The following is a 15,234-nucleotide window of genomic DNA, read 5'->3' as shown; positions in this document are numbered from 1 at the left end:
TGCAAAGCATCTTACCACCTGGTGGCTGTGCTACAGGAGGACGGGCTGGGGATTTCATCCAGGTTTTATGGGTGGGATTTTGTCCAGAGCACCAGTGCCCTGAGAAAATGAGACTCAATTGCAGCAAACTTCAACCACTGTACTATCAGAGGAAGCTGTATGCCCGTTTTGGAGCTGCCAAGCAGATGTTCAGGGTTGCAGAGTGCTTTAAAGCACCCTTGGCAGATATGGTCTGGGTGGCAGGGGAGGATGGGCAGTGCTGGTGGTGGAACAAGCAGAGCTGTGCACCCCCGTTTGGCTCTGTAGGCACACAGCTGCAGCTCCAGGAGGGCTGGGGCTATCTCCTGTATCTCCTGTTTCCTTCAGCTGTGGGGAGTGCTGGTGGCCTTGGTCTGGCTGGGCCGGGGGCTCACAGCATCCAGGTTCCTTTCCCTGCCCACCGCACATAACAGGATCTCCCATCTGTGTAAATGAACTCAAGACCAGCACTGTAGGAGCGTTAGGCGTGATCTCTGTAGCTCTCTATTCTCTCCCCTTCTCACTCTGTATGTGTATTTTATGTGCAGACTTCTTTATTCTCCAGTAACTTCTGTCCACATGTATGTGCGTTCCTTCACCATGGCTGCCTCTGCCTCTCCAAGTATCGAGCCTGTTCTTTGTCTGTGACCTCCTGTGCTAACAGTGATGCCCTGCTTTGCTTACCTTCCAAAATATCTCTCTCTGCATGTGGCTGTGTCCTGCCTCCTTCCTTTGTGCTTTGATGCTGGTCGCAGCCTCTCCACGTCTCGCTTCCCTTCTGCCTTCCCGTGGCTGTCCAGTGAAAGCAGAATAAAACGGAGTGGGAATTTGCATGCTGTGACTCCTGCAATCCCTGGAACGACTTAACGCATCCGTAGGATTAAAGTGCAGCAAAGCAAGCTCTGCAGCATGCTTGTGAAATGGTGCAAAATATTGACCGCTCCTACAGGGTAGTATTAAAAAAAAAGCCACAAAAAGGGTGGTTTTGCTCTCAAAGCATCAGTGGAGGTTCTGGTCAAATTCATTTTCTAAAGTAGACTTTCTAGCTGAGACACTGTGTTATTAATTTGTTCTGTTGGGAACTGTTCTTAAAGTGACAGAGTTCTCTCAGCTGAGGTTTAAATGTGGTACGTTTGTGCTGAAGTTATTTGGGGTCAACTAATAGCAGAAACATCTACACCCTTAACTTAGTCCTTTAGTCCCTGAACTGAAACTTCTCTGTGTATAATTACACAGGAATGAAACTGGAAGCTTGAGATGAACTTAATTTGAAAGAGGAAAAAAAAAAAAAAGAAAAAAAAAAGAAGAAGACCCTTAAATACTAGGCAATGTTCCTATTTTGCACCTGGAAATGAAACGTGGGGTTGCTCATCTCAGCACTTTGCTGATTGTAACCTGCCCAACGCTGCATGCATTAGTTGGGTCTGGCTTTCACGTGCTGCTCCAATGTTTCTTCCCTCCAGTAGACCTGAGACCTTGATGATGATGAGGGCTTGTTAGTGGAACAACCCAGTGGCACTGTTTGCTAAACTCCTAATTTGCAAACTGCACGCAGCTGCATGCACACTTTCTCTAAAATGGCCAGCTTGCAAGCTTCAGAACTGCAGAGGCTGTTAGGATAAGTAGGATTGAAACAATTGAAGTTTAAATCTGAAATGATGACAAGTGACAGCAGATAGAGTTCATGGTGCAGTTGGTGTGGCATGTATTGCAGTCTTTTATTTTGGTGGCACCCCAAAGTAAGGGATGCTGCCAGCTAATAACAGACTGCTTTCCCAAGGGCCAGAGGAATTAATGGCCGTCCAGATACAGCACGACAATCCCTTAAGCTTTAGTGTGGGCTCTTCCTTTGGGTTTCCATGCTCCGAAAACAGGCTACTCCATCTAGAGCACCAATTCCCACAGAGCAGATTCCTCACATCTGAGCGAAGCTCAGCTGTTCTGAATGGTTTTGAAGCTTTGCTGGGTGGGTCACTGGGTGAGCTCCTCAGGGGATGTCTGTGCCTGGTACTGGCATGGTGAAAGCACTGCTCCAGGCTCCAGTTCAAACCGGGCTCTTTGCTTCCTGACTGCTTTTTGTCTTGTTTTTGCATTTAAACTTCAATGGTTTGAGCGAGGCACGGCGCAGCTCCGCATTCCCAATTCTGACACGTTGGCCTTTCTGACCCCCCCAGAACAATGACAACGAGACAGCACTGCACTGCGCCGCACAGTACGGCCACACCGAGGTGGTGAAGGTCCTCCTGGAGGAGCTCACCGACCCCACCATGCGTAACAACAAGTTTGAGACCCCCCTGGACCTGGCTGCTCTCTACGGGAGGCTGGAAGTTGTGAAGATGCTGCTGAACGCTCACCCCAATCTTTTAAGCTGCAACACAAAGAAACACACTCCCCTGCACTTGGCGGCGAGGAACGGTCACAAAACTGTAGTCCACGTCCTCCTGGATGCTGGCATGGATAGCAACTATCAGGTATCTGGGGTGGGGGTGTGTGAGGGGCTGCTTGGCTGCTGGGAGGCGGAGGAGCTCGTGGTTGTGGTGAGGAGGGCTCCTCCTCTTCGTCCTCCCCAGGGATCCTGTATGGGAGATTGGCTTTGGGTTCCTGTAGGCTGCTTGTTCAGCTCGTTCCTCTGGGAGGCTGCTCAGAGGAATCCTGGTGCAGTGCATGCTTAGTGCTTGCTCGGTAGTTGGGTACAGAGCCACAGATGCGTAGTGAGGGAGGAAAAAAGCTCCTCTGCCTACACTGTTCTGCACTGCAAAACTGTGAGCTCTCAGTAGAGTGGAAGCAAACCATTTCCTTTCCAGCACGTGACCTTCTTCTGAGCTTTAGAAAGCCTTCTCTTGGTCGCTAACTCTGAGCCTGCATCTCTTTGCAAAGAGGCAGTCTCCATTTTCCGCTCCGAATTCTCAGTGTTGTAATAATGTTAAACTTTGTCCTCTTTGTATACGATGCAGTGTATTTATTGCTTCTGTAACCTTCTGAAAGTTCCTCCATCAGCACTCCCCCCCATCTAGCTTCATGCTATTTTTCATTTAATTTGCAGACTGAAAAAGGCAGTGCTTTGCACGAAGCTGCTTTGTTTGGCAAGACAGATGTGGTACAAATATTGCTGGCTGCAGGTGAGAGAATGATCCCATTCTGAAACAATAGCGTGGTGAGCCCTAAAGCTGAGGAAACCCCTCTTTAGTGACAGCACTTTTCTCCAATCAGTTACCAAAATGCTGTTCCTCAGGGGGAGTTACAGGAGAGGTTATCCCATGGCATTTGGCTTTAGGTTTGCTTCTACAGAGCATTTTTTAGCTCCACCCAGTGATGAACATGTGCAAGCTGTGACTTGATTAAAGATGTAAATCTGTGCTTGTTTGAAAATGTTCTTGCTTTTGCCTTCTCTGTACCTACTGCTATAGGTATTGATGTGAACATAAAGGATAACAGAGGCCTGACAGCTCTGGATATCGTGAGAGAGCTTCCTTCTCAGAAAAGTCAACACATAGCAGCTCTCATTGAAGGTAAGCAGCAATGTGGGGGCAGGAGGGAAGAGTTTAGAGTGCAAATTGTGCCTTGCAAGTACAAGGTGAGGGTCTCTTGTGCTGGAAAGTGTTGAACGCAGAGGAGCTGCAAGTCAGTGAGGATCTTCAGGGTGTGGGAAGAAACGATGCTGCACTGCTCAGGTGGATGGTCTCTGGAGCAGGGGTTGGCAGGAGGACTTCCAGGAGTGGATTTAAGGGGGATTAACTTCTTTGCTGGAAGAGCGAGGCATCACTTTTACAATTTAAATGGGCTTAATTGAGCTTTGTTTAACTCGCTTTATAAGTAAATTAAAATTAAGGGTAGTCTAAATCTGCTTGCAGAATGCAAAGTAATAGCTTTAGATATGGTTTTGGATTAAGTCTGCTTTGTGTGTCTGTAGGCAAATAGTCACCCACTGATCCCACCTCCTACTCCTCGCTTCGCTGTGAAGCTTGGGCATGGATTTCTGCAGATGAGATTTCCAGAAAAGAACCTTGATTACTTGTGGTTTAGAAAGGATCTTGGCCCTTTGTATCTGCCCACATTAGGGAATGAAGTGCGGCATCTTAGCTCAACTCCTGCCTTGTAATTACATTATCTCAATTTCCTGTCAGCTGTGGGGGGAGAGATCAGAAGTGTGTGCAACTGATGTGTATTATTCCTGCTCAGCATTTGAGAGCTCTACAGGTTCAAAGCTCTTTGTGGACTTTTAATTAAGCTTTGTCTGTGAGGCGGGTCGGTGTCGTCTCTGTACTGAAACTGAAGACATAGATGGGCTTTAAAACTGAACCTCTTGCAGGTAAATGCTGCTAGTTTGCTCCTGTAAGTGAGATGGTGCTGTCTGAATATAATGTATATATGTAAGCTTAATATTTCTGACTCGGTCTGTGGTTTGGGGACTGCAGCTAGAAGTAGCTTCTCTGCTGCTTTATGACCCCAGAAGACCAGACTGCATCTGTTTAGTGCTGCAGCCTGTGCTCAGAGCACCGAGTCATCTGCTCCTTCAAGTTATGTTGCTCCAGGAGCTTTGCAGCTTTCTGATTAAAGCGTCTGTAAAAGTTCAAAGGATCCTTCTTAACCTTGTGCATGTGATTAAAGAGGTCGACTGGTTCTATTTCAGGATCTGAGCTGCAAGTTTCAGTAATGTCCTTTGGTTATTTTTTTTGGAGACTTAATGCTGACAGTTGGTCTCCCATCCACAAGGGAGAAAATCCCATCTGCTGAAGTGAAGATAAAGCTAGATGGCCATAAACTGATCCTTGTTGTTGCCCCTCCTCGTTGCAGATTACACGACTGGGAAGAAAAGTGCCAAAGCTGCAGAGAAGACAGCACAAGCTCCGCTTGCTCCAAGCACCGACCCTGCGTGCTGGATCCCTCAGGGTAGGTTCCACGCACCCCAGGAGCCACTCCTCTTCCTGCCAACACTGACCTTCAGAGGATGGAAACCACCAATGATGCTCTTCTTTCCTCTCTTCCTCTCACAGGTGATGTGGAGAAAGCAGTGACAGAGCTGATCATAGACTTTGATGCGAACCCAGAAGAGGAGAGCCCATATGAAGCTTTGTACAATGCAACGTCCTGTCACTCCCTGGACAGCCTTGCCAGTGGGAGGTCTTCAGACAGAGAGTCTGTGAATAAGGAAGTGGAAGCAGCTGGCCTTAAAGCGGCAGGAGTCAGGCCTGTATGTAGCTGTGTGCTTGCCTTAGAAAGATAACTTCTCTCTGTTGCCGTGGTTGCGCAGCAGGCTGGGCCAATTCCTCAGCTTGAAGAAATCTTGAAAGCTATCCCTGACATTGCTCAGAGCAGGCAGGTACCTCTGCTTTCTGTGCCTGTTCACGTTACCCACATCTGTGTTAGAACTGAGTTTATTTCTTCTCATCAGCCGCTTTCAACACAGGGCAACACAAATAGGTGACTGTTACCCATATCCCCACTCCTCATGGCACACCGTCATTTTGGTGTGCCTGGTTTTACCCAGCACTGCACCCTTATGTTTTCTGGCAGTTGAATACTGCTCTCTGTGAGTTTTGGTTTGTCAGAATATTACCCTTACCTGAAGGGCAACCTTATTGCCTAGAAAAAGCTTTGGAAACCTTTGTGTAGCATTTTCCTTTTGCTTTGCCCAAGAGAAGGTTCTCGAGAAATCATCTTTAGGAGTATCCTGCAGTAAACTAATTAGCAGCAGAAATGTGTTCTCTGTATTACTTGCAGAGATCTGTAGAGGGTACTCAAGGCTTTACAAGGCAATACAAAGCTCCTGGAACTATCACCACAGAAGTCTTCCTCACCTTCTGTTAGATGCATCTGCTGCCTCCTTAGCAATCATAGTGACGCTGCTCTGGGGCAGATGGGAAGCTGGCCTTACAGCATGTTGTGTCAGCTTCAGGCTTTGTTTCCATACAAAAGGCTGTGCAAAAACAACCTGAATTTTCAGACAAAGAGCAAAGCAGCAATGGCCAATTGAGCTGTGGGTCGTACTGTACCCATGCTTCCTCTCCCTCTGTGAAGAGGCGCATCCCTTTCCTGCACCATTTGCAAATGTAGTAGAAATGAAACAAAACTTTCAGGGGGTGGACGTTTTGTTCAGTGAATGCAGTACAAGATGCAGTGTGCTGTTTATTAAACTAGATCTTAGTGGTTCTTAGTGGTTTTTATCCATCTGTGTACTGTCCTGTGTTGATAGGGGCTGATGTGATGAAGTAAGCTCAGCTCTATCAGAGAAGATGAGAGGCTGAACTGCAGTGAGCAGGGAGAAGGAGGGAGTTGCTTTAGGAGCTTTCTGGAGTTTGTCCCAAAACTTGCTCGAGCCGTTTGCAATGAGCATTTCTCTGCTCTATTTCAATTAGCCATTAGATGGGGCTGTTGCAGGGCAGGAGCTGAGACGTCTTTAGCTCTGCAGCAGCACAAGACAGTGCAGCTCCAACTGCCTGCAGGCAATCTTGGGATATTTGAGGAATGCAGAGCAGCGCTGTCTCCTTGATCTCCAGAGTTTTTCACTGAGAGATGCTTCTGGAATCACTTATTCCTGTTACTGTTTCATTAAGACACAAGTGAGTAGCAGCACAATGAGTAGTCCCTTTCTACACATAATGAGTTCATTATTGATCTTATCTGTGCAGTGCTCTGCTGTAGAGATGCCAGCCTGGATCTGAATGAACTGGCTTAATTAATGAAACAAACCTGTGTCAACACCACCTCCCACCTCAGCATGGTTGATGGTCCCGTGGGTCTGAGCTGTTGTGCAGTTAATGCTCTGGAAGAGAAATGAGAGGTGTGCCTGATCAGTGGTGGCCCCTGCAGTGTGCTGCAGTTGGTCCATCTACAGAAAGGGCTCTGCCCAAACTGGTGTCCTGCTGGAGCGGGGAGGGAAGGCAGCACTGGGAGCTCTGTGCTGTTGGGATTCATCATCTGCTCTGCTCAAATTAATGTGAGGAGGTCCTCAGCACGCTGTGCTCCCAGCAGTGTGGCTGTAGTGTCAGGAAGCAGAAGGGGATGTACTTGAACACAGTGATTGACAATGGTCTTCTGAACTGCAGAGAGAGCGTCCACCCCCCCCTGCTAAACCACCACCTGATGAAGAAGAGGAGCAGCACACAGAGAAGATGGGCCATGGTGCTTCCTGTGAGGTATGTGAGGCTGCAGCTGGATTGCTTTGCAGAAACAAGGCTCAAAGACCAGCTCTGTAATCATTTGGATTTGGGTGGAAGCAATTGTAATATTGCTTTCCTTGCAAATTGAGTTGGGAAGTGTTTTGTTTTTTTTTTTATTATTCCAGCACTGCTGCTATCTCTTGCCATGGGAACTTCCTTTGTGTGGTTCTTCCAGGGCACCTCTATTTTGACCTTCAGCCTTGCTTTCCTATTCTTGGCTGGGAACTCCCATAGGAAGAGATTTTTCTGAATCACGTTGGGATGTGGACTGTTGCCCGCTTGTGATGATCCCACTGAATACTTCTTCATCCTCTGGGCTTCAGTCTCAAGTGTTAGTTCCTGCTTCCTCCGTGCTCCCAGCTGTGCAGGGGATGTGTGGGCTCGTTGGTTCCACTGACGTGAGCAGGGCTCAGGGTCTTGAATTCAGCCAAGATTCTGGCCCAGCATGTGTTAAAGCTGTCTTCTGCAGAGGTCAGTGTGTGTGGGAGCTGCTTCTTGATTAGAGCTCTCTTATTCTGTGTTCTTGCTCCTGGGCTTCCTATGGCTCATCCTTTTATTCACTAGCCTATGAACCTCAGATGTGAGGGCTCTCTGGGAGCACTCAGTGTAAAGATACGAAACCACAAATGTCTTGGAAATCTCTGTTGGCACCCAGGAAGTCAATGCAAACACAAATCTTGAGGATTTCCTTTTCCAAATTCAGTGAGATGCTTGTGAAACTAATGAAGTGTCTGCTGCCTTTGGCTGTTGGAGCAGACTCCAGTTCAGCAGATCCTTTGCTTTGCGTGTGTTGATGTGCTGAAGTTCCTATGAGGCATAAATGCAATCTGTTTTCTGAAGTATGTCAAGTCTACACAGGATAGAAGTAAATGCAATGTGCTGTAATAGAACTGACTTTATACAGAGTGGAACACAAACAGTAGAACTGAGATGCCAAATTGTGGACTCCACTGCTGTTGTTTTCCAGCATATGATAACCAGAGAGGAGAGCTGGCTGGCAGGTCATGGTACAACTGAAAAGCAGGACTTGTTTATGGCAGTAAACACGAGTGAGAGAAGCATGCATTGGCTGTTCCTGCTGAGTTCCTTTGCCATATTTAATTACAAAGCACCTGCTGTGTTTCCCTGCCGTTGAAGGCTTTGGAAATGTGGGCCATTAAAGGAAGTCCTGCTGCCAATTACTTGTGCACAAAGTGACTCACGAGGGAAATCTTGATTTATTTTCTTGATAAGAAGTGCACACAGTGAGTGTAGCTGCATGGCAGTGACCTTTCGGATCTACCCAGAAGGCAGTTTAGGTGCAATTGATTGGTTGGGTTTTTTTTGGGTTTTTTTACACGTTCTCTCTAGGTTGGGCAGGCACCAACAGGAATAAGCTTAGGGATTGCTGTAAGCTTCTCAGAGCAGCATCCTGATCACCCATCTTCAAAACATGTTCTCACATTAGGGCCAGGGCACTTAGTCATCCAGTGCTCTGGGGTTGGGCCAAACTCTGCTCTTAAAAGTAGTCCTTTTATTCCGTTGCCAGGATAGGGCTATCAGTCAAAGCAGATGTGCATAAACAAGAAACTCAACTTCCATTGTGGAAAAGCGTTAAGTATAAACAGGCAAAAGAGCTGATTGTTTGGAAGGTGCCTGAGTGCCCTCTTTTTCCTATCAGCAGAAACCTTCTGGGTTCGTGGCTGAAAAAAGGTTCTGTGTTGTCAAATTAAACTTCAGTTTCATTTCTTTGCTACTCGTCTCCAGAAAGGAAATGCAGGCAAAAGGCACCGTGACCATTCAGCAGTTCTCTCTGCAGTGCTGGGGGGGAGGAGAGAGAAATGAAATACCCTTTGAAAATCACCAAGTCCCCTGCTGTGGATTAAGTACAGTTTATAGGGCGTGCTCACTGCTAACAGCTTATTTTTAGGTTTTGGTGATAGTGGATGGTTCTTGAACTCTCACCAATATGTATAAATAAATAGAAAATGAATCAGGTGAAAGTCTTGATGATCTCCTTACTTACTTGGTTGCATTACCTGAAGAGTAAGCACAGTTCTCCAGCAAACAACAGATTTTATTTTAATTCAGTTTTAACTTAAGACTGTATTTGAGGCTTTGGAAGGATGAGAAATGGAGACAGTGAAGTGTAGTCAGGCCGATGGATGCACACACTGACCTTTACAAAGCAAAAGCTGGGAACTGCATGTGGCAAGGAAGCTTCTTTCTGCAGATACATTCAGTGCATTTGAACGAGGGCAGTGCAGCAGTCATCATCTGCAGGAGCCTTAGCAGTACACTGATGCCTGGCTTGAGGTCCAGGCTACAACTGTTCTGCCAGGCTGCTGCTGTGCAGTATTTTTCCGAGATCTCTGGCGAGAGCCTGATACCTACTGTTACAGTCTGATGTTTTTGTGCCACCATCTGGTCAGAAGTCTTTTGCCTTAATTTGCTCATTATGAGCTCTTTCACCTGAGAAGGAGTTGGTGTGCCTGACAGCTCGTCTCAAAGCAGAGAGAACAAATACTTTCCTTGGGCCTGACCTGCTTCCTCCCATTGCAAAGCTGATTTAAAAGCCAGCTGGGCTTACGCGGGGATGCAGGACTTTGTGTCTTTCTAAGCCTCCCTAAAAGGCTTCCAGGTGTCCTGGCTCGTCGCAGCCAGGTAGGTACCTATTTGCCCTTGAAGAAAGAGATGCTTCCTCCTGGGGGAAGAAATCGGAGGCAGCTCGTAGTCCGCTGTCTAGACAGGGGCAGTTCCAGGAGTCTGAGCAGTGCAGGAGCCTTCCTCGGGGGCTGCTGTGTGCAAACCAATCCTTCCCTGTCCTGGCAGCAGGCAGGGATTGCTCACTCTCTGGCTCTGATTTGCTCCTGCTGTGGCTGCCCGAGTTGTTAGAGGCACAGGGGCTGTGGGACGGGACTGCAGCCAGCTCTGACCAGGAGATGGTGCTGAAAGGCAGCTGCCAGGCAGGCAGGGTGCCTGGAACCTCTCTGGTACTGGGATGGCACACGTGGCTCCCAAAGGGCATTGGGTGATCCGTGGGGTTGGGGCAGACCTGCAGTAACAGCGCTCCCTGCACACGGCAGTGACTTTCCAGGGCAGCTCTGTGCAGGTTCTGCCAGTGTCACAAACAAGCTCTCAGCAGAGGCTTTGGGGGATTTAAATGAGCACAATCACTGCTGTACATCCTGAGGTTCAACTCAGTTTACGCAGTGTTGCCTGAGGCCCTTTTAGACCTCGGTACGATGTACATCCTGAGGTTAGGCATGCTAGATCTGATTTCCAAAAAGGTGGCAGGGATTAATTTTATGTTGTGCTGTGGATTTTTTTTTTTTCTTCCCTCTAGCCACATCCTAATAGGGCCAGTAGTTAAATAGTCAATGACGATGCAAATTCCAATAGCAACAGCAAGTCTGAGTTGGGCTGAACAGGAATAATGTGCTCAGCTCTTTTCTCACTCCCCGGACTGTCTGCAGACCTTGCACAGTAGTAAATCAGTTGGTCAGTGCTAGAAAGCTGTCAGCAGCCTCAAATACCAGAAAATAAAGGTCTTTGGGGATCTTCTGTCTTTTGGGCTTCGTGGATTTTTATTTTTTGAGAAAATGTTTTGGATAACAGTGCACTGCAAAGGTGTTGGCTCTGCCAACTCCTTGCTTAAACCATGGCATGAAGAGGCCTTGCAGGAATAAATAGCACTGCTTTGCTTGTGCTGTTTTTCATTAGGCCACTGTTGCACGAGGAAAGAGCAGAGGAAGTGGAGCTGAGGAAGAGGAGCACCCTTACGAGCTGTTGCTTACAGCGGAAACTAAAAAGCCAGTGGCAGTGGATAGAAAAACAAAAGGTAAGTGACCATCCCAAAAAGCACTGAGCAAAAACACAGAGGGCAGAGTACTTGGAACAATTAAAAACTGTGGGGTGGGGTGTCTGGATTCTGTATTGCAATTGTTTTGTTTCCTGGTGATCTTCCCTTTTATAATGGAGAGATCTAAACGTTCCTGTACAAAATGTACACAGAGGAAGAGCAAATCCGCTGTTCTTGACAGCTGAGAGTTTGCAGGGACCTACAGTGGTAACTTAGAACATAAATGAATACTGTGCACTGTCAGGGCAGAGTTGGAAGGCTGTGCAGTGTTGTTGTGAGTGAGATGAAGCAATGCAAGCACTGAATGAGCCGTGCTCTCCATCCAGCTGAGCTTGGAGACCTGCTGGTGTTGCATGTTTGTATCAGCAGATGATCAGCCTGCCTGTCCTGGTAATAAAAACAACACTCTGCTGTGTATTAAAGCTAAATGGAGATGTAAACTAACAAAGGATGAAACTAAACATGTACAGAGCAAGCTTTTCTCTGGATCTGGCTGCAGATCCCCTGTGTGACCAGGTTAGGTACTGAACTTTGGCTCTCTTGTCCCAGAGGGACTTCTGTGCTTTGCAGGGACTTGAGAACACCTTGGCTGTTGCTGGGCTTTTTGGCTCCCCTTCAACAACAACAAAAGATTTGTTTGAAGCAGAAATATCCCTTGCTTTATTCAAAACTTCTGAGCAGGAATTTGGAAGGATTTGGTTTGGACTCTAAACCCGGAACCCATCTCATTTTGGGGATCACGCAGAGTCGGTGTGGTGCCTCTCTGACCTCCCTGTAAGAGCTGCAGCATTCTCAGTTCTGCTTTCCCTTGCAGCATGATAGTGTTCCTTCCTTGAGTCCTGCTGCACTCTTGGCCTGTATGGGGTGGCACAAGAGGTCATTGTTTTCCCATCAGTGTCTGCCAAAGCCACTTGCTGCCCGAGGCAAAGTTCAGATGCTTTTCAGGTTGGCACTCTGCGGTCTCAGCTAGGGAATAGTCCCTGGGCAACAGCCATTGAACCAGAATCTTTCAGGAGATCTTTCCAGTGTGCAGCTACTGCTGATTATTCAAGCGTGAGCTGCCTCTTCTCCATTCTGTGGCTACCAAATGCAGCTTAATGTGAGCAAAGACTCATCGTAACTGTGTTTGTGAGGAACCCTTTCCACTGTTGTGGTGGGGGAATCCAAGGAACAGCAGGAGCTTTCTCTTTTTCTAGGACTTGTTCACTTCCTTAAATACAGGAGAGCTATAACCAGTGTGAGAGGAAGGAGCCTTTGATCTGATGCAGGTGAGGAGCTGCTCCAAAGGGGCCCCTCCAATGTATTTCTCACCTTGTGTACTTCTGAAGCTCAGCAGGAGCATTTCCCAATGCTCTCCGTGTGGTGCTGAATGTAGAGATGATTGTGACCCTCTATGTCTGTTCTCCAGATCATTTTCCAAAGCAACTCAGAGCTCCCTGCAGCATGGCTGCACGTGTGGCAGTGTCCATGCTCTGCAGGAACTGCAGATCTTTGGCAGGACCCCATGTCATCTTTCACCTGCTTCAGGTTTTGTGACCCCAGTAGGAAATGAAGCAGCTGTTTGGTAGTTACTCCTTTTGTTTCTTTTTTTCCTTCTTTCCTCCTGTATTGTTCCTCCCTCACAGCAGCCACAGGTAGTTTCTTTCTGCACAGGATGTTTCCTAACTGCTCTGGAAGAGCGGAGCAGCTTTGAAATCTCCTGCCTTACACAAAAGCAAATGTTCAGCTCTCGCAGTAGCTGAGGTCAGATGCTAGGAGGACATGGGGAAGCAGATGTAGCTGAGTCTGAAATGTGAGTATGTGCTGATGTGGGGAGAGAGGACGTTTGGGAAGTAGTGGAGTCTTTTTGGCAGAAGTTAAGCAAGGGCTGAGCAAGGAACTACGGACCAAACAGAGGTGTTGGAGAATTTTTCCACCTCTGGATCAGAGGGGTCCTGGGGTATCAAAGGCAGCAGCTCAGCTCCAGGACAAAGAGCAGACTGAGACATGGCTTGGAATTGCTGCTTGGCCCTCGATCTGAGAGGCTGTGCTTCTAGATATTGCTTGGTGACTTCTGGAGGAGCCTTTGGTCAGAAGAGAAGGACTCTGATGTGCTGTTAGAAGGGCTCTTGAGGGCAGCTGCCAGGCAGAGTGGCAAGCACGCTGTTTTTAATGGTGCCTTTCATATGTGATAGCTGCCTTTGTTCCCCTTGCTGCAAGTTGTCTTGTGTCCAGTGACCAGATGAATGTGGCATTATCTGCCCTGCTCTGGTTGCCTTTTGTGTATGTTGCAGCAGTTTGCTGTCACATGCTGGAGCATTAGGAAAAGTTGGCTTATTGTTTCGGGCAGAGTATCAGAAGCGGTTTGAGCCAAATGCTTTCCCATCTCCTTCGGTAAGGAAACTACGTGCAGTCTCACGCATGAAGTCAGGGCTGTCAGACCTTGTAACAGGACTTGAAAATAAGCCAAGAGTGGTGAACTGTGCCTGGACTGATTGGGAGGAGACTGTACAACTCCTATTGCGTGTAGGGAGAGACTGAAGGAGGATGAATGCAGAAAACACCTCTGAGTGTGGATGCCTGTCTTGCTTGTGAGGAGGGCCATCCGCCAGTGCTGTCAGCAGCCTCAGGTAGGACTGCATGGGTCTTAATGGTGGTTATCAACAATTGGTGCTTGTTGAGGTCCTGCTGGCGTGCTGCCATAGCAAGCCCAGCTCGAGGTCCTCAGCTCACCCTTCCTCCTGCTGGAGCTTTCCTCGGCGGTTGTGCTGGTTCAGCCAGAATGTATTGCAGTTCTCTGAACCAGATATCTGAACTGACCCAATCACAAAAGGACAAAACGTGCTTCAGAGGGATTTTTACTGTAGGGTGGGCATCCCTATAGGGAATGCACAGGCACACAGGGCTGTTACAAACCAGGGTTGGAAGGAATGGAAGCTTCTTGGTTTGCTGTGAGATGAATGGTAACGTAGGACCAAAGCCTGACTGCTCTCCTTTGGTTTTGTCATCACTGCAGGACAGATCCTTTCTCCATGTCTTTGATCCAAGCCTGCATTTCTGTTGTCACAATGTATTGAGAAGCTTCCATGCAGGGTAACACAAGGACAGCGTTCCTTCCCTTCACTTTCTTGAAGGGCAGTGGGGGGGGGGTACACATGACCACAAGTTTCGGTGGCTTTTGGAGGATAAATTTTGTCTCAAACAACCGAGGTGATGAAGATACATTTCTGAATTTCACGTGCAGTACCTCACTATGTAAATGAACCTTTGTGTTTCTATTTTACTGCAGTTGAAGGTTATTTCTGCACCTCTAAAGTAGTACTCTAAAGGCCAGCTTTCCTCTCTGCTGCAGCCTTTTATGCCATAGGAGCTGGATTTGCATGCTCACCACCTGACAAATTACATGATGTAGCACAGAGAGCCTTTTGTAGGTGAAGATTAGAGACTGGAATATGTCCTTGCTAAATTCTAGGGTTGGGAAGCTCAAGCAGAGGGCGGCTGCAATAACAGCTTGATTCTCCTAATCCAGGGGCATGAAACAAACCCTCCTGATGATATATAGGGAAACAAACTTGCTGGAGGCAATGTGGCTGCAGCTTGGTGTTAGGAGTTTGGGGAAGTGCTTCATATCTGGGATCATCAAGCTGCTGGCAGGGGAGCGTGTAATTGAATCCTTCCTGGGAAGCAGACAGTCTGTGCCTGGAAATGCGCTCTGGTGCCCACTTGCAGTTGAAGGAAACCCTTCTGTGGGTGAATCCTGCAGCAGGAGCTGGCTGAAGAACTCGGTCAGCTGTGCTTGGGTGTGAAACCAGCCAAGGGACTTGAGCACAAATCCGTATTTAAGGACGACTCCCTTTTTATGAGTGAAAAGGTGCAACTGGATGGGGATGCTTTCAAAGGCAGATAATAAATACCTAAATCCCATGGAGTACCACAGATGGATGGACCTGGGCTCTCTCTGCTTTCCCAGCCCTTAGATATTATTTTCTCCTTGCCCTGTTTCAATGTGTACTTTAAAAGGGAATACTGTTCAACTTTTTGCCATGATCACATTGGCTGAATTGCATAAGCAACTTACCCTGAAAATGTACACAGCCTGAAAAGGCCTGTGGTCACTGACCAGCGCTGGCTCTGGCCTCTCCTGTCACCCTGGGGCACCTTGAGTTGAAACCCCAAAAAGTAAAACCTGGGGAGAACCCCCTGTGCACCTCAGTGGTAAAAAGAAGTGAGGTCACT

The 15,234-nt window shown here is 47.7% G+C and overlaps 1 protein-coding gene across 3 annotated transcripts in view; it reads left to right on the top strand.

Moving 5' to 3' along the window:
* The window catches only part of LOC100544838 (ankyrin repeat and SAM domain-containing protein 1A), a 74,160-nt gene that overhangs the window by 25,818 nt on the left and 33,108 nt on the right, over nt 1–15,234 (top strand). For all 3 annotated transcript variants that reach the window (XM_019623304.2, XM_010724348.3, XM_010724347.3), the window contains 7 exons: nt 2,193–2,489; nt 3,062–3,137; nt 3,426–3,527; nt 4,813–4,908; nt 5,013–5,209; nt 7,065–7,154; nt 10,881–10,998. In XM_019623304.2, coding sequence (XP_019478849.1) covers nt 2,193–2,489; nt 3,062–3,137; nt 3,426–3,527; nt 4,813–4,908; nt 5,013–5,209; nt 7,065–7,154; nt 10,881–10,998 — 976 coding nt within the window. The remainder of the gene's footprint in view (nt 1–2,192; nt 2,490–3,061; nt 3,138–3,425; nt 3,528–4,812; nt 4,909–5,012; nt 5,210–7,064; nt 7,155–10,880; nt 10,999–15,234) is intronic.

This window comes from Meleagris gallopavo, chromosome 28 (genome assembly GCF_000146605.3).
Source record: "Meleagris gallopavo isolate NT-WF06-2002-E0010 breed Aviagen turkey brand Nicholas breeding stock chromosome 28, Turkey_5.1, whole genome shotgun sequence".
Lineage (NCBI taxonomy): Eukaryota > Metazoa > Chordata > Aves > Galliformes > Phasianidae > Meleagris > Meleagris gallopavo.
The sequence above is the reverse complement of the archived record's forward strand: the minus strand, read 5'-3'. Positions and strand labels throughout refer to the sequence as shown.